This window comes from Ochotona curzoniae, unplaced genomic scaffold (genome assembly GCF_017591425.1).
Source record: "Ochotona curzoniae isolate NIBS_2020 unplaced genomic scaffold, NIBS_Ocur_1.0 contig_2754, whole genome shotgun sequence".
In the NCBI taxonomy this organism is placed as follows: domain Eukaryota; kingdom Metazoa; phylum Chordata; class Mammalia; order Lagomorpha; family Ochotonidae; genus Ochotona; species Ochotona curzoniae.
Window position 1 is genome coordinate 5,764,444 of NW_024465582.1, and position 23,976 is coordinate 5,788,419.

General features: G+C 41.8%; 1 protein-coding gene across 1 annotated transcript in view; it reads right to left on the bottom strand.

The window, feature by feature from the left end:
- Nucleotides 1–1,801: 1,801 nt before the first annotated feature.
- DNAH5 (dynein axonemal heavy chain 5) overlaps nt 1,802–23,976 on the bottom strand; it is a 177,645-nt gene continuing 155,470 nt past the window's right edge. Inside the window, exons 71-79 of the mRNA XM_040977647.1 lie at nt 22,876–23,121; nt 20,881–21,100; nt 19,417–19,622; nt 17,835–18,038; nt 16,021–16,236; nt 13,610–13,822; nt 11,859–12,011; nt 10,708–10,939; nt 1,802–2,007 (exon numbers count right to left, since the gene is read on the bottom strand). Of these exons, the coding sequence (XP_040833581.1) occupies nt 1,856–2,007; nt 10,708–10,939; nt 11,859–12,011; nt 13,610–13,822; nt 16,021–16,236; nt 17,835–18,038; nt 19,417–19,622; nt 20,881–21,100; nt 22,876–23,121 (1,842 nt within the window). The 3' untranslated portion in view covers nt 1,802–1,855. The remainder of the gene's footprint in view (nt 2,008–10,707; nt 10,940–11,858; nt 12,012–13,609; nt 13,823–16,020; nt 16,237–17,834; nt 18,039–19,416; nt 19,623–20,880; nt 21,101–22,875; nt 23,122–23,976) is intronic.

Here is a 23,976-nt window from a genome sequence, read left to right on the forward strand (position 1 = left end):
GTATAATTTTCTATACAGCTTGTTTTTAGTCTCTCAAAAAGTTTCCTTGGTGTATAAATTGTTTACCACTATACACAGAACAAAGATCTCTTTTGACTTACGATTTTAGAAGTTCACAAGCAAGCACCAGGCTGGCTCCATTGGTTTTCTTGCTCTTGTAAGGATGGAAGATGAGAGTGATGGAGTGTATATAGAGTAGCAGTCCCATGGCGAGCCAAAGCAAGAAGTGGCTATGCACCAGCCAGCTTCATACCCAAACCTCTTGAAAGAACTAACTTCTAAGTAAATGTATAGGTCCAAAGACATAAACCTTTCCTACTAGGCCCACCTCCAAGACCTCGTACCTAGAGCAAGTCTCAATCCTCCCAGCACCCCTAACCCATGGCCCTTGGATGAGTTTAGGAGCTAAAATATATCCATACAATGGCACTTGATATTGAGAAAATAAGGATCCAAGCACAAAACTATTTTAAAGATTTTTTTGTTGCTATCGACTTTGTCTTAAAGATGTCTTTGTCTTTGAAAGTCAAGATTACAGAGACAGAGAAACAGTGGTGGGGCAGGTGGGCTCCCTCTCCACATGGCAGCATCAGCTAGAGATTGGGCCAGCCCAATGCCACGAGCCAGGAGCTTCATCCAGGTTTCCCATGTGGCTGGCAGAGGCACAAGTATCTGGACCATTTTCCATACACAGCTAGATATCTTCTTGTAGATCATTACCAGGAAGATGGGTTGAAAGTGGAACAGCTTTGACAGGAACCGGTGCCTACATGGGACGCAGCATCACAGGCAGCAGCTGTGAAATGCCACAATACTGGCCCCTTTTAATGTTAGTTTACAAAAAGAATGGGTCCATGCCCATTGCACTAGGAATTTCTAAGTATACCAGTCAGCTCCCCAGATACCACACCACGATTCACTTTCAGGTTTAATTTATTTGTTACATAAATCAGTATGTCATTATCAACTGTAAGTGGGATTAATCATTATTCTATAGATTTATGTGATTGTCCACATAGTTTCTTTGCTCAATCTTCTATTTCCTTCTATTTTATAAGTCTTTTTAACTTGCTGCTTGAAATTCTGACAGTAACTGTTAATTTGACCTAAATACAAAATATAATAGGAGCAAAATCACCACAAACTCGCCTGGCTCAAACACAAACCAGAATTCTGAAAACAGAAAACAACCCCTTTAAGGAAAATGCTGTCAGGCTAACCTAATCATTACTTAGAGTTGATGTAAGAAAAAAAATGGATTTTTGTAGATTGGAGGGTCACACTTCATGAGGAAGTTATAAATTGTACCTCTTTTTTATGAGATTTATGTTATTTATTTGAAATACAGAATGACAGAGAGGGAGGAAGAGACAGAAAAATGTCTTCTATTTACTGGTTCATTCATCCCCTGATGGGCACAACATCCAACACTGGGTCCAATGGCAGAGAGAAGTCAGGAACTCTACCCACGGCTCCTCCACTCATGGCAGGGCCCGAATGCTGGGGCCATTTCTACTGCTTTCCCAGACACATTAGCAGGGAAGAGGCGCAGTGGGCCAGAAGAGGTGCAGCTGAGGATTCTAACGAGCACTCAGACATGCAGTCCCAGCATCACAGATGATGGCCTACCACATTATGCCACAGCAGTGGCCCCTACGATTGATTTTAAATCACTACGTCAGTCACTAACAAAGACATGAGTAAAATGCACGTAAGCATCTAACTAATCATTGGGAGAAAAGCTACACAGCTCGTTGGTTGTATGAGTCACCTGATGTATACATTGTCTAGCACTTATACAGCAATAAATTCTGCATCTTTTTTGTAAACTATTGGGTGAGGCACATCAGTTGCGTTACTTGACATCACAGAGTAGGGCGACCCCACGGAGCACCCAGTGTTCAGGGGCCTGAGCCGTCCGGAGGTCCACGGCAGCAATGTAGTTCAAGTCCGTGCGAACCGGCTTCTTGTAGATGGGGCAGGAGTAAGACCGAGGATCTCTTAGAGCTATAACAAATCGCAAAAAGAAAGGACGTTGAGGAACTTCTAAGTCTCCCAAAAAAGAATGCAGAGTCAAGCTTGTGTATTCTGAAGGCTACTCCAAAAGTGAACCAGCTTCTAGTACGGGGGAGATTCTACACAGGGCCACAAATCCCTAAAGTGAAGCAGATGGTACTCCAGAAGGCTCAGGCATACCCTGCTGCTCCTCACCCACTTTCCTGCATCCTTGAAAGTGACCACTGGCCCTGCACTTCCATCCCGCCCCGTCCACTAGCCAAGTCAACATGTCGCTCAACCCAATTCTTCTCTACCTCCCCACCAAATCTCACACACACACTCCTTTTTTCCCCTCTTCTCCATTCTTAACAACAGAGCTCTGTCCCATATATTCAGACCTCCATATAATTGTGAGCACTATTTCATTATTATTTCAAAAAGTCTATTTTCAGCACTCTGTGCTATAGGTTTTGTCACATTTAAAATCATAGAATAGAGACTGCCCTACCAAAATAGATACTGTGGATTATCTTTGTGTACAAAGAAGTAAGAACACAGAGAAATGGCATAGTTCAGCTCCCTGAGATTCAACTCCCCTGCCTATGGTAAGGAATAGATGTTGTTTCCCAGACCGCAAACGGAATGAGAGCTGACTTATGCGTCCACCTTTCAAAGACCTCTCCTGTGGTCAGCATTAAAATCACTTAACTTCTCTTCAGCTCAGTAGTCAAGGCAGGTTGGTAGGGCCCTGGATTCATATATTTCATGGGAGCCCTTTCTAAGAAAAAGAATACAAATTTGCAAACCCACAATGGCGGTTCAGAAACAGCCTCCATGGAGCAGCCCGGGAGTTGATGCTTTAACTCCACTCCCTTCATCCTTCTCAAAAGGGCCCCATTTCTTTCATTTTTAAATGTATTCATTTGAGAGGCAGGAAGTAAGCAGTGCGTGCTGACTCACTACCCAAGGACTCACAACAGCTGGGCGAGGCTAGGCCCGAGCAAGCAGCCAGGAGCTTAGCCTGCTTCTCCCACTTGAATGGCAGACCCCAGTTACTTGAACCATCCCCACTGCTTCTCAGATTCCATATATTCTTTTCTACTCTCTTCAATATTGTACATTTGTGGGGTCACAGTTGTGTCTGCTGCCAGTACTATGCTCCTCTGGCAGTCCAATAGAATATGATGAATGACTCTCACGGTGCTACCGAGATGAAGTCACATCCAACTTTAGAGAATAGCTTTGTCTTTGTGAATTAGTGTCATGAGCACAAAAGCTGGAACAAGGAAATGGTAAAAACATCACAGTAACTGAATTTATTTCCCACAACTAACTTGCTCAATAAGTTAGCATCTTTCAAAATTAGAAAGGCGAGGCACTACCAGAAGACAGTAAAAGTCTCACTATTTGACCCAAGAGAATCTTCAACCATGCCCTGCCATGTATTCACTACAAATTTACTTGAAAGATATTAAATATTCGGATATGTTATTGATAGTATTTCCATATAAACTAAGTATTCTAGGTGATTTTTCTGCTGAGGGAGTTTGGGGTAATTACTGTGAGCTTGCATCTGGTGGAAAGAAGTCGGGGAAGGTGTTAAGATTCGCACTGCACAGGGCAGCCCCCCCCCAACACTGAATTATCCAGACCAAAAGTGGCAATAGAGTCATGGTAGAGAACCCCTGTTCTAAGTTAACAGATAATCATGAACATTTTCTAGTATTCTTACAATCTGTTTACTAAATTCCATGGATATAATCATTAGAAATAACCTACAGTAGGGGCCGGCATGATGGCTCAACTGACTAATCCTCTGTCTCCAAGTGGTGGCATCTGATATGGACACTGGTTCATGTCTCAGCTGCTCCACTTTCCCCCCAGTTTCCTGCTTGTGGCCTGGAAAAGCAGCAGAGTACAGCCCACGGCCTTGGGACCCTGTGCCCGTGTGGGAGACCTGGAGGAGGATCTGGCTCCTGGCTTCGGATCAGCTCAGCTCTGACTCTTGAGGCCATTCAGAAAGTACCATTGGATGGAAGATCTTTCCTTCTCTCCTTCTCTCTAGAAATCTGCTTTTCCAATAATAAATAAATAAATCTCTTTTTAAAAAGAAAAGATCTAAGGCAGTATGACATCTAATTTTCAGGCTTGGATATTATTTTTTCAAGATCTAATAATGATATCCTAGACAAAAAATAGGGAAGACTATGATCAAATAAAATAATGACAGAGAATTATAGAATTTACTGAGTACTAGCTATACTAAACAATATGTTTAAATCTCTTAATCTGAAGATCCATAAGCATTTAACAAATATACAATTAATAATTCCTCTTGATGCCAATTTGATGAACAACCATGATATAAAACTTAAAGGAAGTCACTGGAATCTGATATCTGAATCTAATGATAATTATGATAATTATAGTTTGGGAAAGTTTTGACTACCTGGATTTTAACCCCAAAAGAAAACTGAAATTATATTTAAACAGTATTGTTTTGAAGTTTTGAACAAATAGATTAAATAATTATCTGAAACATTTGTCCAATTTTATTTATCTTTATTTGCTTCAGAAGTGGGCTGCCCATGCCAAGACCCAGCATGCAGCAAACTTCTGCACCAGGATTCAAGGTCACTTTGTGAAAGTATATGAAAATACACTTTCACAGTGAAAGTGCTGACAGATGCTAAGCAACTCCATAAGCAGATGAGTGGAAACCACTCTCCTGCTCAGGCAAAAAAAATTTGAAGACAAAAATAAGCATGCGATAGAACAAATCGGCTGCTTAAGTTGAAAACCCTAGGGTTCCAGAAGCAGGAACAGAGAAAGCAGGGACAGAAACTGGTGAGCTGCACACTTTTGGGTCTTGAAGCTCTTAATAAAATGCCTTGGGTGAAATTTCAATTCCTAAGCATCTAACTTCCCTATTTGTATGATATTTTTCAGCTAATCATTAGTACATGTTAGATACAGCTCTTCCAAAATCGAAAATAACAAAGTTACATGGAGAGTATTTAGACAACTCTTAAATTGTTGATCTATTTAACATTCCTGTTGCTAACCACATGTAAATGACTCCTAGCTAAGGTATTGCTTTTAATCTCTTCAAACTCATGTGTGTGGAATATGACAATAATGGTAAGAATTAATAACTCATTAGGTGCTTGACATTGTCAGTGCCATTCTGTCAACAACTTTATGTGATGGGTTTGCTGCTAAAGTGCTTTAGCTGATTAGAAACTTTAAGGAGGTGCCTCAGTTGCCCCAGATTAGAAATTTGTCGAGATAAGCCAAAGGTCAGAATGAAATCCCAACCTCCGCAACACTGGATACACCGTGAGGCACATCGTGTGTTCCTCAGGAAGAGGAGCAGGTGAAGTGAAGGTGGCTAGTTACCTAAGTTCAGCATGTCACATTCTCAGGACTCTTCAAAAACCACACGACTAACTCCCATGACAATGAAGCCCAGAAAACAAGTTTCTTTTTTTTCCCCCCTTTTGCCTTATCTGAAGATATACCCACTGCAGCAGGAGAGAGAGAAGCCAGGAAGAAGGGAATACTCACACACACAGGACAGAACCTGCACCTGCCTTCCCACTGCTTACAGTCTGCTGTACCAAGCACCTGAGAAATGCAAACCCAGGAACTCAATAAACAAGGGAACTCCTCTTATTTTGAGTTCAGTCTTTATTTTCAAATTTCATTCCAGGCAGTAGAAGAACCCTCAAAAGCAGAATCTTAGGTACAGAACACTAGCCCCAGGAATTCCCAGGAGCTAGCACTTGCCCTATAACAGACAAATGTGATTTTGATACCAGTTTTACCAATTGGCAGCCAGAAATCACAGGCAAGCCTTCCCCACACACAAGAGGAGACCCATGCTACACAGTTGTCAAGATGTGCGAAGTTCATACACACGAGGGTGTGGCGCAGGGTAATAACTTGAGTGTAGTGGATGCCTGAGCTACACTCAAGTTCTCGCTATTTGTCCTTCCCCATCCTCACATGTACATGTGTATTTACTTCCTTAACTCTTCACTACATTCCAGGGCAACTCCCCATGGTCATGACAGGGGTCCTGGTTTACCAACTCCTAGTGGAGGCAATGCTGTTGGAGTCAGAGCACGTGGCACTCCCTGACCCAGTCCACATCTGTGCAACATCAGATCAGAGATGGACACAGTGCATTTGCCCTTGCAAGAAATAACCCCATGTGCTTCAGAGGCCTTGCAAGCCCCTGCCTCACACCTTGCTTAGGGTCCAGAGGTACTCACTCATTTTGCCTTGTTCCCCCAACACCTCCACAGTGCTTCAATCTCTGTTCCCCATCACATTTGCTATGGCACCGGCATCTATTCAGATGTATCGATGTCTCCGTGATGCACCAACCCATCTTTTCTGAATCTGCCTCTTTCCAGCTTACAGAAGACAAGAAGATCCAGAGATTGTATGTGGCTTGAACCTCTCAGGGAAAGCAGAGCTACGTGGGTAACTTTTCCATGATGTCATAGCAGGAAACATGAATTTTACTTTGGCATATACTGCTCAGTTTGTAGGGTGAGGGTAAATATTTAGACCTCTCTCTTTTTCAAAACAAATAAACCAATCCTATATCTACATTTTAATGATAAATTATTTGAGAACCGGTTACAACTGAAGACCATTATGCACAGTGAAATAAACCAGCTCCAAGAAGATAAACATCACATATTTTCTTTGACATGTAGTAATTAATTTAGAAAAAAACACCACATAAGAACAAAATTCATATCTTCTGATGGTATTATTGTTTATATCCTTGTCTATATTCCTGTGGGATAGTGGTCTTCATACGTTATGCCTGTTGAATATTATGGTAAGTGGAGGAGGAAGCCTGTGATTATAAAGTAAAATGAAAGTATGCTATTGAAAAGATTAAAGGAAAATAAAAAGAAAGGAGGGCGATTGCTAGAGTGAGAAAGGAAGGGATGATAGCATGTTATCTGCCTAAAATTGTATCTATGAAATACATGAAATCTATTTTCTTTGTACTAAAATTTTCAAGTGTGAACTATAAGAGTATAAATTTTAAGATGCTTCCTTTGATCAATAAAAATGTGACCCCTCTTTATCTCAATCAGAACCCTGTTCAAAGATCAAAATTAAGTGTGCAGCTTGAAAAGATTACAAGCAAAGTTAGTTTTTGGCTAAACAAGTTTCCAATTTCCATGGAACTCAAAAAAACATGAACTGATGTTTTCCATTTTTTTTTCTTTTTAATCCTTTGAAATCCGTCCCCTTTCACTTGGCTAATTGTATTTTTCCCCTTACCTGCTGCTAATGAGCATCACCACTGACTAATGCCCAGCAGGGTGAGTTCAGTTCTGCTATAAAAATCTGTTCTTCAATAATAAAGAATTGCCTGTATTATAAAATTATAACTTTATTACTGCCATGCTGAGACATTCAATGTCAAATTGCCAGCATTTTTATAGTTTAGTCACAAATAAAAGGTAACACCTAACTCAATATGAGAAAGCTTTTTCTTTCATTTTATAAGAAAAACATTTTTACAACATGCTGACTGGAGGTAATGATATGATAAAGCAAATTTATAAAATACTATTTTTTGCTAAAAAGAACATTTGACTATTATTTGTGTAAAAATAATTAATGCCCCAAGACTTCATATCACCCTAAGAACCAATAAGTATGTCTTCAAAAAGTTAAGGGAAGATGAATATGAAAAAGCATGCATATGCTCAAATTTTTGTACTAAAATAAACCCAGTTCTTTTTATAAACAATTGTTTATTTATTTGGATGGCAGTTACAGAGGCAGAGAGGGAGATCATCATGCTAGGTCATTCCCCAAATGGCCACTACGGCCAGAGCTGGGCCAGGCACGAGCCATGTGCCAGCAGCCTCTCTCAGTTCTCGATGGGTACAGAGCCCCTACAGCTTAGGCCATCTGCCACTAGTCTTTCAGGTGCATTAGCAAGGAACTCGATTGAAAGTGGAACAGTCAAGACTTGATCCAGAATCTCAGGCAGCAACTTTACTTGCTACGCCACAGTGCTGGCCCCAGTCTTTAATCCAACAGAAAACCACAGGCAGCATCCTTACAAGCCCAGATAATGATGAGGGCACCCTCAGAGTCAGCTAGGAAACACCAAGCAATATTATGTGCCAACCCCTGTGCTTCATGCTTCTTGCCGGAGACTCAACTTTCCCTCCCATGCTCCTCTGCCTTCATCCCCTTCTGGTCATCAGGAGATGGGTTTGGTGCAACAGTTAAAACAAAGCTTGAGACGCCTACAGCCTCTACCAGAGTACCTGAGCTCAAGTCAGCTCCACTTCCAGCTCCAGCTCCCTGCTGATATATACCTTGGGAGACCTTGGGAATCAGCAGATCAAGTAGTGGGGCCCGTGCCAGTCATGTGAGAGACCCTGACTGAGTTCTGGGCTCCTGGCTTCAGTTTGGCCCAGCTCTAGCTGTCCCAGGCATTTGGGGAGAAGACTAACAAATAGAAACCTCTCTTTATATGTAAATCTGCCTTTCAAATAAGAATTTTAAAAGAAATCATCCATAATTTCTTATAACTACCTGATTGCTCTCTAGCCAGAAACATATAATTGACAGCATTTTCCTCCTCACTGAACATCCAGGCTGTTCCAGACTCTAGCATATCCTTCTTGTGCTTTATTTAGAGAAACAAAGGGGATCTGAAATCACAACATTCATCCACAAACAATTCTCACCCTTCACGATTTTGTTCATGAAGTAGCTATGGACACTGAGTTCGCTTAGGAGTAGCTTAGAAGCCACAGCTCCTAAGGAAATGCGGATTGATGTTTGGGTTTGGGGCAAGTCTTTCATCACAATTATTACATCAAACAACCCATGGATAACCTTTTCATGTGTGCTTCTACTTAAATGCATGCCTTACTATACACTGTTGATTCACTAACACTTAATTCAGACAACAGCACCATACCCCATGATCAAGGGCAGTTTACCTAACACACATATTTATACCATTTGTATCAGAACCTTCTGTGCGTGAGAGCAACACAAAGCACTTAAGCACTATGCAGCAGAAGGCCAGTTTATGAAAAACATGAAAAAGCACTGCACTAACAACCACAAAAGGCCGCCTGTTTACAGTATGACAACGCTCACCAGCAAGCAGAACATCCTCGGGCTTAGGGAAGGCCACTCAGGTTTCACAATCCTGCTCATATCTGTGAACAACCATGAACATGCCACGAGCATTTGTTTTGGTTTCACCAACCAATTTTAGCAGGGCGCCAAACTAAAAAATCAGAGTCTGCAGCGAACAAGGCCCTGCTGCTACCCCAGTCGCACGCAGGGCTATCCCTTGCTCTTTTTGACCAAGAGTCATGGAAGCAGAGATGCCACATGGTCTTCTCTCAGTGCCTGGAGAGACGGCAGGATCGGGGGGGAGCTAGTCTCGGCCTCTCTCTTCCAGGGCACGCACTCATTCCTGTTCTCCAAAGCACTCTCCCCTAACTTCCCAGGTATACTGACACTTCCTTGTTTCAGTCCCTATGCGTTCTGCATTTCCCTCTATCGTCATAATCACCCAATTACACGTGATTTATTTGCTTACTTACTAGTCTCCTTAAACTGACTAACTTGCCATGGGAAGTATCAGTTTGTAATTATCTTTGTCTTCCCAGTGTCTAAGGTCATGGTTGACATTATTAGGCACTCGGCAAATGTTTGCTTTTTTAAAAATGAATACTTTTTAAACTTTTTTCACTGTCGAGTGTTTCAAAATGTGTTACTTAGCTAAGGAGCAGGGATCCTATCAGATGTCTTTCACAGAGAAATTATTTGCCCTTTATTTGGAGAAAAATCTCTTGTGTCTCTATTATTAAGTCGGAACTCTGTGGAACCCACCACCACAGCTACCTCCAGCATAGACTGGCCATGTCCCTAAAAGGACCAGGAATGAGGAATGTCTGTGCAAATGTGATGGCTCCTGAGGGGTCAGGTGAGTGAAAATCAGCAAAAGCCTCCACTGAACATCAAGCCCACAATGGAGAATGTTTCAGATATTTTTAGAGCTGCCACATAGAGTTTTGATCATTTTGTCAAAACAGAATAATGTGTGTGCTTCACAGGAATGTTATTACATTTTTATACTGAAATAAGAATCTGGCATTTTCCCATTAGCTACAGGATTGTTTTGTCCATGAACCCTGCCTGGATTTTATAGCCTGATTTACTCCTCCAAGCTAGCACAGCCACAGCCTCCAGGTGAGGCCTGCACAGTCCCATCCAGTAAGCCTTCTGACCATGACCCGCTCCCCCTCTTCACTCCCCATCGCTCCTCTCCGTGTCTATATCTCCAAGCCCAAGTGCTCCTGAAGCACTGGTCCCCACCCGACCATCTCCCCATCTGTGAATCTCACCTTCTTTACCCACCGCATTTATCAACCGGGACAAACATTTCATTCTTCCCTCATCAGGTAATGTCTGAGTTTAACGAGTATCCACATATATTTTACCTATTTTATTAAGCACAGACAAGCCAGACCTATTGTGTTCCAAATAACACTCAGGTGTCTGGAAGGTGATGGGCAGTGACGAAGCACTGACGGCTGTAAGGCTACTTTAGAAAACAACCACACATTAAGAGCACCTTTGCTTACGGTGTCTTTGGCTCTAATGTAATCAGCTTCAAGCAAGAGGACTTACTGTTGTTTTCTGCGTAAATCCTTATGACAGGCATCAATTCAAACAGCACTTTGGGTTTTGATTCGCTGAGTCTCATGTTCCTCTTGTCCCAGGCAGCACCTTCAAGATATAAGCCGTGGATGTACACACCCTCCGTGGGAGGGGCCAGAATGTCATCCTTCAGCCACTTGGTGACCTCAGTGCACAGCACCATGTTGTCCAGGGCCCAGCCTTTGTTGGCCCGAGTTATCTCCTAGTCAGGGCGCCAAAAGGCAGAGGGAGAGGTTAGAGATTTGACTTAATAGATAACAATGACACAAGTTCAAGTACAGATCCCCTCAGTTCAAAATAAATGAAACAGTATTTGCTGCCTTCATTTAGTGGAGAGTTACTTTTGTAATTAAAAGCAAACTAAAAATATGTCATTGTAAAAAATATAATAAAAGAAATATAAAAAAGGAAGGAGAGAGGATGGGAGTGGCAGAGGGAGTGTAGGTGGAAAGCATTATTATGCTCTTAAGACTGTATACAGGAAATACATGAAATTTGTTCCCTTTTATATACATGAAAGCATTTTAAATATATGAAAAACAAATTATAAATAGCCTCTCATAAAAACACCTTTGCCTTCAATTAACTACATGTAATTCAAAAATATGCATCAAATCAAGCATGAAAAGGTATTTTGGAGGGCCCAGCGTGATAGTCTAGCAGCTAAAATCCTCACCTTGCATACCCTGGGATCCCATATGGGCACCGGCTCATGACCTGGCTGCTTCACTTCCCATCCAACTCCCTGCCTGTGGCCTGGGAAAGCAGGAGAATACGAACCACACTTGGAACCCTGTTCCCGCATGGGGGACCTGGAAGAAGCTCCTGGCTCCTGGCTTCGGATTGGCTCAGCTCTGGCTGAGCTAGGGAGTGAAACAGCCTTTCCTCTCTCTAAATCTGACTTTCTAATAAAAATAAATCAATATATTTTTTAAGTACTTTGGAAGGCCCCCTGTGAGGCTGAATACAACTGTTTGGATTTAAGTTCATGACAAAGTAATTGCTAGCACCAAGAAGAGATGGCGGTCCTCTATCCGATCTCATTCTTCAAAACCATAACAACAAAGAAGAACTAGCAGAAGCGAAATTAGCAACACAATGAACACAAGTAGGACTCTTACCTGCCGCATTGCAGTTAAGAATCCTTGGGGGTTAAAAAAGCCCGTCATCCAAAAGCAGTGGGGTCGGCCATTGAAAACCCAAGAGGAGAACTGGCAATTCCTTTCTAAAAGTTCAGTAAACCAGAAACCCAGGGTACTTGAAACCCACGATGCCTGAAATGCAGACATTAAACAGTTCGTTTATACAAGGTTTAATCTGCTGCACAAACTGGCTCTGTTCCTTAAAAAAACATAAAAAAAGATGAAATATCAATTCCATGTTTACAATGAAATGCCCTGTGAGTTGTTCATTTCTCCCGGATTCTAACATGTAAGCCTTCCAAATTTTTCCTTTTCCTTCAGACATTAACAATATGAACCTATGTCAGGACATGTGAAAGACGGTCACTCACTAGGCCGTTCAAGATGCTTGACATCCATATAGTCACCTTGCACAAATGGATGCATTCCACCCCAAATCTACCACGGATACACAAAGTAACGATGCGTCAGATGACACTTCACAGGATTCCACCACTTCTCCTTCGAACACAGTATTACACTGTGAGTTTTGTTTAGATAAACATGCTCATGGCCTCACCCAGATAAATCAAAATTGTCGGAGCAATAAAACATAAAATTCTTTCTCCAATTATTTTTAGTGAGGTAAACAACAGTCATTTTGTCTGCCTCTTTAGAATATCTTTCCACTGCCGCTCATAAAGGAGCAGAAATGAAAACCCAGGTCTGTTTCACCAACACAAGCAATTTGCATTCAGGGTCTGTCTTTCTGGGTTCACTTGAGGATCCTCCATTATGAAAACTAGCATAGATGTGTCATTAATATAGGAGGTACCACTGTCGGGAATTTCCAAATTACAGATTTCAGCATTTTATGGAAATTGCAATATTTTATGTATGAATCAGTGTAGCAATCAACTTGGATGTGTATAATACTTGAATTTCAAATCTTAACAATTAATTTGCCTACTTTACCAAAACTACTGCGATCCCAAAGGCTGATAATAAAAGGAGTAGAATAAAATGCTGAATAAAATGATCACAGTTCAGAATATACTCATTACACGGGTCACAAGTGTGATAACTAACAGAGCTGGTAACAGAAGGCATCTGTTTCTGTCTCAAAGCCTCCAGGTTCTGGCTCCCGGGGTGGTGGGGGTGGTACGGAGAGTGGTGTTTGGGAGTGAGGAAGGGTGGTCAACAGAAAGCTGGTTCAGCAGGAAATGCGCTCCTAAAGTTCAATGGTCTGGAAGGTTCTCCCTCTGTTACTGGCACTGAGAAGAGACAATTTAAACAGGAAACTCTCATGCTGGCAATGTGACTTTGAACACAAGAATGAAATAAAGAGTTCTGGTCAAATCTGACTCTTGGTTTCCAAGCTATGTGACTAAAGAGATGGACAATGGTGTCTGAGGCGGAAGCCAAGCAGCCGCAGCCCTGCCTGTTGTACCTGCCTTCGAGGTCCAGTGCCTCGGGAGCTGCTGCACAGGTGACATCAGAGGCTTGGCCCTGGACAAGTGTTGTGTAATAGGCCATCACATACTAACCTGCAGGGGATCAACCTCCAGTCAGCCCCACCCACAATCTCATCTCTAGATGCTGCTCTTGATTCATTCCCATAAATTTGCTGGGAGAGCACATGAAGCACGGGACTTGCTGCACTAAGGGACTTGCCCCTCAGCTAAGAGTGCCAATTACCACGATTCATGACAGTCAGTGTTTATGCAGTGGAAGAGCAGGCATGTACACACTTTTTTCCATTGAGCCGGAATTCTGGCATCAAACATGCAATCCAGTGCATCTCGAAGACTCTCGCTCATGACGATGGTGCCATCCACAGCAAGCTTGAGCTCAGTCAGGGTGGTGCGGACTAGGGTGAGGACCCTCTGCATTCTGTCCATCTCTTGCCTGAGGAAAATATTCATCGGCTGGAATGGCCCCATCTTCTGCAGTCTCTCCTTTACCTGCCAGGGAGACACGTAAAGCACACGGCCAAAATTAGACATTAGATCACTAAAGTGAAACCTATGATTGTTATGAAGCTGATATAATAAGGCTCCTAACTAAGTTCCCATTTTCCTTTTTAATTCTATTAAGAATAAGCTTTTGAGTGACGCAAGAAAAAATAACCATCAGAAATTAATTCATGCCATGTAGGAAAGATCAGGCAATCATTAATTCACAGAAGAGTGTAAGATATATGACAACCACAGTCTTCTGGACAGAAAACTTACTTACCAGGAAACATCCCCTTCAAACACTTGTATGAATAAAGACAAGCAGAAGTGAACGTATGCATAACGGTTGTGCTGGTTGCCTCAAGCAACTAGACTTGTATTTTAAATGTTCTGTTTTTCCTTTTAAGCATCCACCCAACTACGTGGTGCAAGAACTTACTGTCTTCTTTATACCAGATCTTTTTGCTAGGATGAATTGCTTTATTTAAAGGTAGAACTGATAAATTCAGCAAAAGAGTAGAGTTTTCTCAGTCTACTTAGAAAGTTTGCTTGTATAATTATTACCATGTTTTAGATAGCTTATTGCTTCATAAATATTTCAACCCCTGTTGGGCGTGAATGGCCTCTCCTGATCCTATAATGAAGAGAGCTTGTGGAAGCTGATAACAGTATTGATTTTCTCCAACCAAGTGAAGGAAGATTCTGCCATGGAAATTATTCCCTTGATGATATGTCATTGAGCTCAGTCTGTAGTACTAGCAGCCAAAATCATCTACTTCCTAGAAAACAGTAACATACGAAAGACACAAAATTCTGCAACATTCTTTTTGCAAAGCCAGGTGCTGGAGGAACAAGCTACAAAGAAGCACAATGACTCTGAGACAGAGGTGCCATGTGGCTTATCCAGGTCAGCCCTTCTGATTCCATGGGAAGCAAGCCATGAACTTTTTTTTTTAAAGATTTATTTTTATTATTTTTTTATTGGAAAGGCGGATATACAGAGAGGAGAGACAGAGAGGAAGATCTTCCATCCAATGATTCACTCCCCAAGTGAGCGCAACGGCCGATACCATACTGATCCGAAGCCAGGAGCCTCTTCCGGGTCTCCCACGCGGGTGCAGGGTCCCAAAGCTTTGGGCCGTCCTCGACTGCTTTCCCAGGCCACAGGCAGGGAGCTGGAAGGGAAGCGGGGCTGCCGGGATTAGAACCAGCGCCCATATGGGATCCCGGGCGTGCAAGGCGAGGACCTTTAACCACTTGCGCCACCGCGCCGGGCCCAAGCCATGAACTTTTGTACCTATCAAAGAGCTTTCAGAAATACTGTCAGGCTAAATCACCTCACAATATTAACTCTAATGTCTAAAATACTAATTTTCAGGGAAGGAATTTTGTATAGCACTTAAAACACAATTAAGATGTCTGCATCCCATTTTAGAATATCTGGGCTTGAATGGGTTTAACTCCTTATACCAGGTTGAATCATGTGTGCCCTGGGAGGTACCAGCGATGGCTTACACGGTTGGGATCCTGTCACCCATATGGGACACATCATTAAGCTCCCAGCTCCTAGCACCAGGCTTGGCAAGCCCCAGTTGTAGGCATTTGCATAATGAATCAACAGACAGAAAATCTCCTTCCATGTGGATTTTTCTTGCTATAATGATAATGATAATTTTCATTATCATAAATTTGTTAAGAAGCTACTTACATATTAAAAACATCAATTTTCCAAACTAGTGATATGAAGAAGTTGTAGAGAGGTCATGAAATAAATGCTTGAAATTAAGAAGACTCGAATTTTACAAATGTATAAGTATAAACTTCATATATGATGTGATTTGTATAATTATACTTAATATAGTTATATGTCATATATGATAATATGTGTACATCCCCTATATGTAATGTATACATATAACCAGGTACTTTACTTTGATATTGTATTGCTTTTCTTTCGATAATGACATAGGAAGTCCCTCAGAGAAGGTTCTACAAAAGCCACTCTAGTGTACCAGTACGTGAGTATAATTTAAGAACAAGTATCAATATTCACGCCAGATCTCTGCTGTTTATACTGAAGCGATTATATACATGGATCCAAATTTTTTTCCCTTGCTTTGGAAATCAGGTATGCCTTTCTTCCTCCTCATTCCGCCCACAGAACAAACACACATCTGACGTCTCATCAGAACCCTCCCACTCACGTCAAACGGGTTGTAATCCGGGGGCAGCTTCTCCAGCATGTCGTCCGCCAGCCGGGCCACCACAGCCTCCCGGGTCTCGTCTCCTCCGCCAGAGCTGTCCTTGGGTTGAATGCTCAAAATGGTGTCCAGCACGTCCTTGGCCAGCTTGCTCTGGTAGGTGATGTCTGCATTGGGGTGTAGCCCAAATACCTCTGGACTGTCATAAGCAGGCAAGCTCTAGACAACACAACATCAGGTAAGAACAGACCAGCCTCGCTTGTCTGAGAAAATACAATTTTTTTAAAATAGGCTAAGCATTTAGGTGACGGGTTTTGTTGCTGTCTAGTTACAGACCTCAATAAATTGCAACACGAAATAGGCTCATGGATCTCTAAAATCTGCACAATTGCAATTTGGTTAGGGATACATTCTGGCAGTACAATATGAAAGACAGAAATAGGGCTGTGATTTGGCATTTGTCTATCATTTACTCTTATTCAAACCACCTGTTGAAATAGATCTTATATAACTAATGGTTAACATATAAGAGCGCAAGATACAATATTAGCAAACGTGGACCATGTAAGATAGCAGGTGAGCACTGTGCTCTCCTAGAACAGTCAAGATTAGGATAAGGGAAATAGCGAAAGAACAACATGCAGAAGAGGTGGGAATACCCAAAACAGAAAGAGTGGCAAAAAAAAAAAAAAATTCCTCAACCAAAAAAAGAAAATGGCCTATGCACTAATCTTTTAAAACTTCATTGCTTACACTCTCCCTCCCTCTTGCCTCTTATTTCATTTCTCTTTACGTAATGTCTTCTTATGAGCTACTCAAATTCATTGTGAAATGGGGTATATATATTTTAAAGCATATGTACAGTATAACTAAATGTATACTTTCCTAGGTACTTTTTTATATTCAGTGCTAATGATTCAAAGACACGTGCAGTACAGTAAAACAAATATGTATGTTTTGTATAAGAGTGTAGAAGTGGCAATGTATGATAAACTCATTACATTTATATATCAAAGAAGTGTAAATATATTGATAAATTTAGCCCTTGGGGGCTTCTGTGCTTCGGTGTGTTCATTCAGGGATAAATCCTCGAGGCCAAAGAGAAAAATAAATCATGATCTAATGAACTCAAGACAGAAAATACAGCTACCTTGGAAATCTTTTTTCTCCCTACATAATCCCAAATTTCTTCTCAAAATCTACTTGGTTCTTTGTTAGGTAAGTATTTCTCAGCCAGAGACAGTTTTGTTTCTTGGGGACATCTGGCACAGCTAGGCAGACGGGAGTTAAGGACATCTAGTGGACGGGGCCAGGGGCTCACACGGTTTTCTCCCACAACAGAGGAGTGCTCAGCCTGAAAGTCAATAGCGCAGGGTTAAGAGATGACCTCAGAGGCAGCAGGCTCCTGGACGTGACCACATGCTGTCCAGGAGGGCAAGCAGAAGGACAGACGTCCAAGGCTGACTCTAGCGGATGTCTCATGGCTGCGGCTGTGATGGCTGAAGTCTCCCGACATAGGAGCAGGGGACCTTGCCTTAGCCCTCCTCGTGAATTTGCCCCCTAGTCATCTCCCCAGAAGAAATCCTCACCACGCCATTCACGGAGAAAGATTGGAAAGTTTTCACAGGAAACACTTGGAGCAAAGAAAAACATTTAATCATCAGATGAGTTTAAAAATATGAAGCCTATAGCAGAAGCCTTGTTTTATATATCACCATTAACATTTATTTTAGAGGCAGCACAAGCAGTATAAACATCAGAAAGGTCCATGGCCAGCAATATTCGCTGGAAGCAATGAAGCTTGGAAGTTGACAAACCTGGATGTACTGGAGATAGCTGTCCACTGTGTTGCATTTTGGAATGCCGTATCCTTGGTAGAAGTTGAAATCCGGCCAAAACATACTTTCACTGAACCAAACCTTAGCAAATGTGTTCAGCAGTCTCTTGTCATGGTCATCAGTGACTCTACCTCCATATTGAATCTCTCCAATCATGTAGCGGACAGTGGTCCAGGACACACCCTGGGAAAGTTTGCAAAATAATTAGAGTATTGCCAGCTTGCTGTTAGCTTTCTCTGAAAAATGACACCTGTGTATTCACTGTTGTCAGTGTCGTTCACGCAGCCAGCCAGTGCTCGTCACCAATGAAGAGAGGGACCGATGTTAAGGTGCAGCAGGTGAAGTTACTACACGAAAGCCCAGAACCCCATCTGGGCACCAGCTCACTCGCAAGCCAGCTGCTTTACTTAAAATCCACCACGCTGCTAGTGCACACGGGGAACCAAGGCGGAAGGCCCAAGCCTTGGGCTTCTGTAGCCACATGCTAGACAAGGATGAAGCTGACAGCTCCTGGCTTCAGCCTGGCCATGGTCCAGCCCCAGCCACTGAAGCCATCTGGGGTGTGAATAAGTTGATGGAAGATCTCTTCCACCTCCCTGTAACTCTGCCTTTCAAATAATTAAATCTTTTTTTTTTTTAATGTGAACAGAAAGTGCAGACACATAATATCTATTAGATACACAGACATGAGGAGTTATTCAAAGCTCACATCCTTGATTTGAGATGGGCCTTCTTGCTACAGCCATGTATTTTCAGACTTTAATGTTAACAGAAAAAAAAAGTTTACTTTTAACAACATTGACCTAGTTCTTCGCAAAACATACACTTCAAGCATAATCTAGACTCTCTCATTTTCATTTTTTAGGATTTTTAAAAATTATCCTATTTCCTCACACAATAGGCCACTATATGTTGCCATAGCGAAACCACCTTTCCTTTGAGAAAGTAAACAATAACCACAATCCACCTGATTTTCTCCACCTAGGAGGCAGTCAGAATAGAACGAAGCAGGCCAAGGGACCAGGGCAGTGAGCCTTGCCTCTCTTCCTCCACCCAACCACCAGGGAGGGGCACAGTTGGGCACAGCCCAGCCTTAGAAGACCCTTCTCCCTGGCAAGAGATGATCTGAAAATGGCAGATGTTCCCACTCAGAACAGAGGCTTTCTCTGCACCAATTCCACAACTGGTAGAGAAATGATATACCAACCACTCCCGCCATTTTTCCTTGGATGACAATTCGGGGAGCAGTGGAAAGGTAGCCTGATGGTCTTAGTTGATGATTTTCTCAGTTTCCTGCCAGTTTGCCTTCAGTCTCTTGAAGGAATGCGGGGCCACCTCTTGGTGTTCAGGAACCACTCACTGCCCTTTTCTTTTGCAAATAATCTGCAAGTATCCCTCATAAACAAACAGTGCAATTTTTTGTTGATGATGAAATTAAAAAGTAGTGCAATCTCCACAGTGATTTGCGAGCATAGACTATTCCAAAGCCCAACAGTCACATGAGCCTCATGGCTCAGGCACACCACGCACTGGGGCAAGGAGGGAGTAGGCACAGCAATACCTTTTTGACATCCATGTCATCTAAGTGGTTTTGGATGAACTGCACAGTGGCATTAAAGTCCGCCTGATTGAATTCATAAGGGATGTTCCACCCCAGAGGACCAAACTTGCGCCTCTCCTGGACAGTGGAGTGCAGGAAAGCCACGGCATACAACATGGGCTTCCACTGGGGCCCGGAGCTCACATCCAGCAAGTCCTGGCTCACACCTGTGGAATTAAGTTGGGACAAAAAGCAAGGCTTCAGCTCTCAAACATCTTCACTTTTTATTACTTTTATAGGTCATTAATTATTTTTATCAATTCATGCAATTCAACTTCACTTATTTTAAATTATTTTGTTACATATTATGAAAATTATTATTTAACTTTGGGTTGCCCAGAGTCCATTTCCCCATGAAAAACCTTTATAGAGATTTAGTGGAAGAGGCTTCTTACCAACATGGGCCAAGTTCCTGCCAATCTTACAGGTTGACATGATGCTAAGTAAGATGAAGGGTACTGGCAGTTAAAATAAATACTACTACTACTGATAATTTACAGGTTATTACTATTATTATTTGGGGCTTATTCTCAGAATATTTACTTTTAATTAACATCATAATAATTAAGCAGTATATTTAGAAATACATTTCATTCCAAGTATATGACCCAAATAATTATTACTCTGTATTTAAATGTTGTATATAATTATTGACTACTTGATTTTAACTCTTATTATTCTTCCACCTCTGTTTTATCCTCACTCTACCTTGAAAACTGGCTGGACTGCAGATCTTATTGTCAAACCCATAAAATTTCCTTTCATATTTTCCAGATTGAAATATAAATATATCATTTTCATTAGAATTCATTATAATCTTCCAGAAAGGAACTTGCTCCCTCTATTTTACACATGAGCCAACTCACATGTGCCCGTCTCAAGCCTTAGGATCAAGATACCAGGTTCAGGGCTCAGACGAAGCTCTCCATGACACAGAGAAGGCAAGGACAAAGAGAACAAGCTCAGCTCTAATCATGCCTGGAGGGACGCTTGAGTTGATTTTGTCAACTAGTTTGTACTGATTGGTTCTTAACTTAGCTAGCATTCTGACATACGGCCCTGATGACGTGGAGGCAGGCTGCAACTTTAGCAGACTCTTTTCTTTACCACTTCACAAATAGAGCCTGAAGACTGTAACAGGCAGATTGCCCACCCTGGACACTAACATAAAAAGGCAGATGTCTAGCCAAAAGAGCATGGCCTAAGTACAGCAATACTGGGGAAATAAACGGAAAAAGGAGAATTATGAGCTCTGATTCCCTAACACTGCTGGGGCACATTCTGTGAGGAGCATGAGAACAACGTCAGCTCCCCATCAAATCAAATGATGGGACTATCAGCTGCAACCATATTCTAGGTAATTCTGAGTTTATTATTTATTTAAGCAAGCAATTCTTGTCCACTCAGAAGCGCTCGGCAACTCACCAGCATAGGTCCTTTTGAGCCCGGCCCGGAGGCCCTGGGGAGGCTCATTGGCAAATCTGATGGACATCTGAAGCAGTGTAATGGGAAACTGCTTGTGGACCTCGGTGGTCATCCACAGGCGGAAGGCATCGTGGACCACGTCCGCCTCCACGATGATGTCCAGCAGCTCGTCCATGAAATCAAGCCCCAGGTGGCAGTTCTGCAGCAGTGCCCATCCTCCCTGAGTCAACGGCAGCACATAGCAACTAGGTGACTTCGTGTTCCACTCAAATCAATCCCTATGTTCTCTAGAAACTAAATAATTATAATTAATAGAAAAGCAGATTAACTGCTTCAAATTACCTAAGTCAAATCTAAGGATACAATGATGTTCAATTGAGAGAAGCTATATTTTGCTTTTATTTCACACATTTGTAAAGATCTAAGGGATTATCCATGAAAATACTCAAAGTAAAACATTTAAAAAGGAGATAACAGGACTTCAACTACATATGGCTGATTGAGAACATCTACATAGGCCAATTCTCTCCCCAAATTCCACTAAGTTAAAATTCGGGGATTGTTTTTTGTTTTTGGTTTGCTTTGTTACTTTTATTATTATTATCATTTTATGATACATTTCCACAGGCCCTGGAAAGGGATTGCTGTTTTTGTTTTTTTTTTTTTTTTTTGAAGGAATGAAATTTTTAAGGGCAAAGAAAGCATGGATGGTAACAATAATAATAACATTTAAAACAGACTTAAGAAATCTGAATTTGGGGCCAGAGTTGTGACACAACCAGTTAAACAATCACCTGCAACATCAATATCCCATCTGAAAACAAGTTCAAGTCCTGGATGCCTCACTTCCTGCTCAGCTCCACGTTAATGTACAAAAGTAGCAAAAGACAACCCAAGTAGCTGGCCCCGTACAACTGCTGTGGGAGACACAGGGAATTCTGGGCACCAGCTTTGGCCTGGCACAGTCCAGGGATTGTAATTATTTAAGAAATGAATCAGTAAGTGGATCTTTCACTCACTTTCTTCTTTTTTTCTTAACTCTTATAAACAAATACAGCTTAAAAAGAAAGAAAAAAGTTGAATCTTGCTCCAGAAAAAAAGATGGGAGCTGAGTAACCCAGTAACTTCCCTCCAACAGACATGGTAAATTTGAACAGCTATTCACACACCAGTGACCCTCAAAGTAGCTGTGGAAGCCAGGTAAGTGACTGAATATGGGGCCTCTGAGCATACTTTAGTACCAAGTGGAGTTCTGTACCCCAGTCGACCAATCGCATGCACCAGACAGCACCAGGAAGGACCCGCAGAAACAGCATCTGGCACTGAATGCGCCTCAGCAGCAGACAGGCCTTGATAGGATGGGCTGGAGACCTACTCCTAGGCTGAGCTGGTCTCAGGGGGTCACGGCCTTGCATGTGGACCAGCATCATGGCATTGAGGTAAGTCACAGCAATAGGGTTCTGGGCCCCTTCCAGCCTCAGAGAAAGACTCGTAGGGACAGATTACCCCTTTAGAAGACGCTTCCCTAGTTCATCAAGTTCCTGGCTTCATGCTGGTCCAGTCCAGGCTACCTCGGACATTTGAAGAGTACATGTCACCCTGACTTTCAAACAAATCAATCTTTTTTAAAGCAAATGATCCATTTAGACAGTTTAAGATTTACCTGTCAAGACTGTAATTAACTATTACATAAATATTTATTTCAAATTAAAATATCCTGTTAATAAATATTTTATTCTAAATATAACAATATCTGTGTTGTGCAAACTGATTGGGACATGGGTGTTTTGGTTGGGTAAGTTTTTCATAAGTAAGGTTCGGTTAAAAGTCTTTAATTTGTATTAATTTCTCCATGAAATTTCCTCATTGCCTTTTCCTGCTTAGTGAACAGTACACAGCCCGTAATGTAAATTCTCTGTGATTCATAATTTCTTGTCAATAACTTCATGCCTATTCCATAACCTACAATATCAACCAGCATGTCTCCGGCCTTACGTGTGCCATAGTCTGCTGGAGGAGTTTCCGGGCATGGACCTCTTGGCCCTGGCCCATGGACACATAACGGGTTTCTATTTTTAATTTCTTCCCCAGGGTGATGATGGAATCTGTGGGGTCTGAGCCCATAGACAGGAGACAGATGAGAGGGGTACGAGCATCAGATTCTTCCCACGTCTTCTCCAAGTCCAGGATAACTCCTTCTGCATACTTCTCTCCCATGGAGTCCATGATGTACTTCCGAGCCTGCCAACAAGAATATGGAGTCAATAAAACAGCTCCAACTTCTTCGTACAAAAGGGCAGCATGATTTCCAAAATTCATTTTCGCAGATTATCTGCATGATGTTCACAATAGCGCTGCCATGGAAATACGGCCAAGCCTTTGCTCCTGTCTGTTTCCATCCCTATTCAGCAGGCAGAGGGGCTGTGGCATTTGGCAAGCACAAAATCATTTGGTTAAAAGACCAGAGACTCAAGTTGGATGATTCCTGTTCTGGAACCCATTTCAGTACTCTGGCTGCTTCTTTCTACACATGAAAAAATGAAAATGTTAGAAAACCATATTATTTGGGATGCTTTGAGGCAAGCATGCTTGCATGAGCATTTAAATAACAAGGGAAACAAAACATTGCCTGGGATTCAATGGGTACTTATCAAATAGGTACTTACAGGATGATGGCTTACTGAATGAAATTTATTGGATACATGCTGAAAGAAAGAATGACTGCTATAATAGATTTACTCTGTAATCTTTCTTTCATTGTCACTATCTCATTCTTCAGTGGCTCTTACTTTTTACTATTTTGGCTTGAATATAATCTATGCCCACAATATCACAGACTTTTCAACTTTATTATCAACCATATATTTTTTCTAGTCACAACACAGTTGTTTCTCCAAAAGAGGTAAACAGTAACTATTATTTTTCCACGTATGGGCTGTGTGACTGTTGGGAAGTATTCTGTTCTCCTAAATAGCCCTATTCCCTCCAAGCAAACATTGTCTCCTCCTCTGACATCTGCCACCAAACATGGTGGATTTCACAGAATGATTGTTCTCAGGTAACATGCAGAATCCAGCAATGGGAGCTACAAGACCT